The sequence below is a fragment of the Pseudochaenichthys georgianus genome, chromosome 12, assembly GCF_902827115.2.
Source record: "Pseudochaenichthys georgianus chromosome 12, fPseGeo1.2, whole genome shotgun sequence".
Classification (NCBI taxonomy): Eukaryota; Metazoa; Chordata; class Actinopteri; order Perciformes; family Channichthyidae; genus Pseudochaenichthys; species Pseudochaenichthys georgianus.
In genome coordinates this window covers 19,506,817-19,509,423 of record NC_047514.1, presented here as the reverse complement: position 1 = coordinate 19,509,423, position 2,607 = coordinate 19,506,817, and the positions used below count along the sequence as shown (strand labels likewise).

Here is a 2,607-nt window from a genome sequence, read left to right as displayed (position 1 = left end):
ATTTCACTTTTATTATGCGAGTCTAAAGATGATTTTATTTTTGCAAAACTGTATTAATCTTGGTAATATTATCAGCATAATGTCCAATCATAGGATGTTGTGACTAAAAACATCCTAACATCAGATGTGATTCTTCAAAGCTGAGCCAGTCACGAGGTTTGGGGGGGGGGGGGGGGGGGGGGGGTCTGTCGGTCCCCAACACAAAAACAAACCAAAGATAATTTATGACATCAGGTCACACGGATTTCAATTCCTGGATGGCGGTCCAGAGTTAATCCCACGTCCAAGCCGGATCTCTAAAAAAGGGAGCTGACTGGCAAAAAGGACGACAACACCGGAATGAGGAAATTGACGAGGGGCAAAGCCATGTGCAAAACAAAGTTGTTCATCCCTGATAACCATACAACCTGATGAGCCGGAGGTCACTCCACTCAAGTCTCACAGAGGTGCTCCGTCTCTCCCCGAGATATCCAACACACATCAGCCCATCCAGGAGCTCTTCACCCGGCACCATGTCTCTCCTCCTCATCACGGTGCTGACTTCACTCATAGTGCAGGATTCTGAGGCCTGGAGCACCAATGTCAAGTACGCGGTGAACTGCCCGGACAGATGCAACACGGAGCGGTGCGGCGCGACGCAGCGCTGCGCACGGACGGTGCTGGATGACTGCGGCTGTTGCCAGGTGTGTGCAGCCGGCAGAGGGGAGCACTGTTACCGCACCGTGTCGGGCATGCACGGGGTGAAGTGCGGACCGGGATTATTCTGCGAGTTCTACAAGGATGAGGACGATTATGGAGACGAATATGGGATCTGCAAAGGTACTGTCATTGTACATTGTAATGTGCCCAAGGTGCTGCTTCTGTTTGCTGCGTTTTGAGTGTGTGATGCTCTGCTGCACCAAATCTCCTTTTGGTGTTACAGTGTTTAAGGTGCTATTCATTGGATTATCACAATGAATAGCACCTGCCTCATAACCAAATACAGTGTAGTGTGCATGTTCAGACTTGTGCATCCTTGCTTCCAATGGGAATTGGAAATTTAATTTGACAAGTTTAGGAGTTTATAGTTCAAACACCAATGATAATACAATATAAGTGATTTTTTTTGGGTCTATTGCTCATTTATCTTGTAATTCATCCTTATGATTTTGACTGTGAATATGAGTCTATAACATGAGTACATTAGATCCAGAGACTTCTCTGAATTATTGTCTTCTTTTTCTTCAGACTGCCTGTATGGGACCTACGGAATTGAGTGCCGCAAGACTTGCAACTGCAAAGGTGGCATCTGTGACAGGGAGACAGGAGCATGTCTCACCCTCAAATTCTTTGCCAAAATTGCCAGCAAGCTCAAGACTGACACTCAAGAAGGTATACATCTCGACACTTAAAAAAAAAAACACTTCACTCTGCTGTCAACTGTCTCACCAAATTGACTCAATTAAGTTCTGAAAAACAGGTCATTTGTGAATTGAGAGATTAATGAATTCTGTCACCTGTGTTTCTAGGGGGAGAGGGGGGCTCAGGAGAAGTCAGCTCTGTCCAGAACACAGATCAAGACACGACCAGATCCATGGCTCCAAAGCGGCTCAACCCTCGCTGACAAGTCCTGCAAGACTGAATCTGTTCAGTGTAAATGTGGCATTAACTTATAAATGAACTGAAAGATATATTTTATTATGTTAAACGATGAAATACTTTTTTTTTTTACAGCAATACGTTATATTTGGTTTGTTTGTGTTTGACACAAGCATCAATTCCAATTAAGTATGCAGTCTCTGTTATTTTTGTTCATCGTCTTTCCTTTTTGTACTCTGTTCCCATGAGCTTCAATCTCGATCTGATGTTCTCATTTAGTGTGCCTTCATAAATTACTTTGGAGAAAATGACAAGACAAATATTGCATATATTTTCAAACTGGACAAGCAATAGTTGTTTCATTGTAGTCCGCTAAACATTTTGAAGTTTGCCATTGTGATATTTAATGTGTACTGTATACAAAAAGGACATGGGAAATATACTGTATATGACACCAGCCAATGTATTGAATGCTCTTACAATTAAACCAAAGTTATCACTGACTGTTGTCATGTTTATTTTAATTGCCTACAATTTTCTATTAACCTAATAAGCGATGCAGAATTTGTTACAATAAGTGTATTAATCAAAAAAAACTGAATAATTGAATACGTAGTAACCAATAATGTAGCTTCAGCAGTTTATTGTCACTTTACTGTTAAGGAAAAATGTAACATCATTAATGGTTACTGGAGTTTTGGACAAAACATTGGAATTCAGTATGTTTTTTCATACTAGTGACTGCTACCAAGATATCTTAGAGGAATTTCAAATCTCTAACAGAGGCACAAATCCTTTAATATAAGCCATGATATTACATAACCGGTATTGGAAACTGAATTAATATATGATTAGTTAAATAAGAGTGAATGTCGAGTAGGCTGTAGTGAAATAGGAACATTATTTGTCATTATGGCATGCCAACATAGTTCATATTACATTTTCTAAGTCTGAAATATACAGTGTACTTTTGAACTTGGGTGTGCATTTAATTCAGTATTTTAACATTATTTCAGTGAAAAAAGAGGA

General features: G+C 40.3%; 1 protein-coding gene across 1 annotated transcript; it reads left to right on the top strand.

Annotated features, from left to right (window-relative positions):
* Positions 1-242: 242 nt before the first annotated feature.
* Positions 243-2,081, top strand: esm1 (endothelial cell-specific molecule 1). The gene is made up of 3 exons (XM_034096390.2): positions 243-819; positions 1,228-1,371; positions 1,509-2,081. Exons 1-3 carry the CDS (start codon positions 411-413, stop codon positions 1,601-1,603), a joined length of 648 nt encoding a protein of 215 aa, XP_033952281.1. The 5' UTR covers positions 243-410; the 3' UTR covers positions 1,604-2,081.
* Positions 2,082-2,607: the final 526 nt, after the last annotated feature.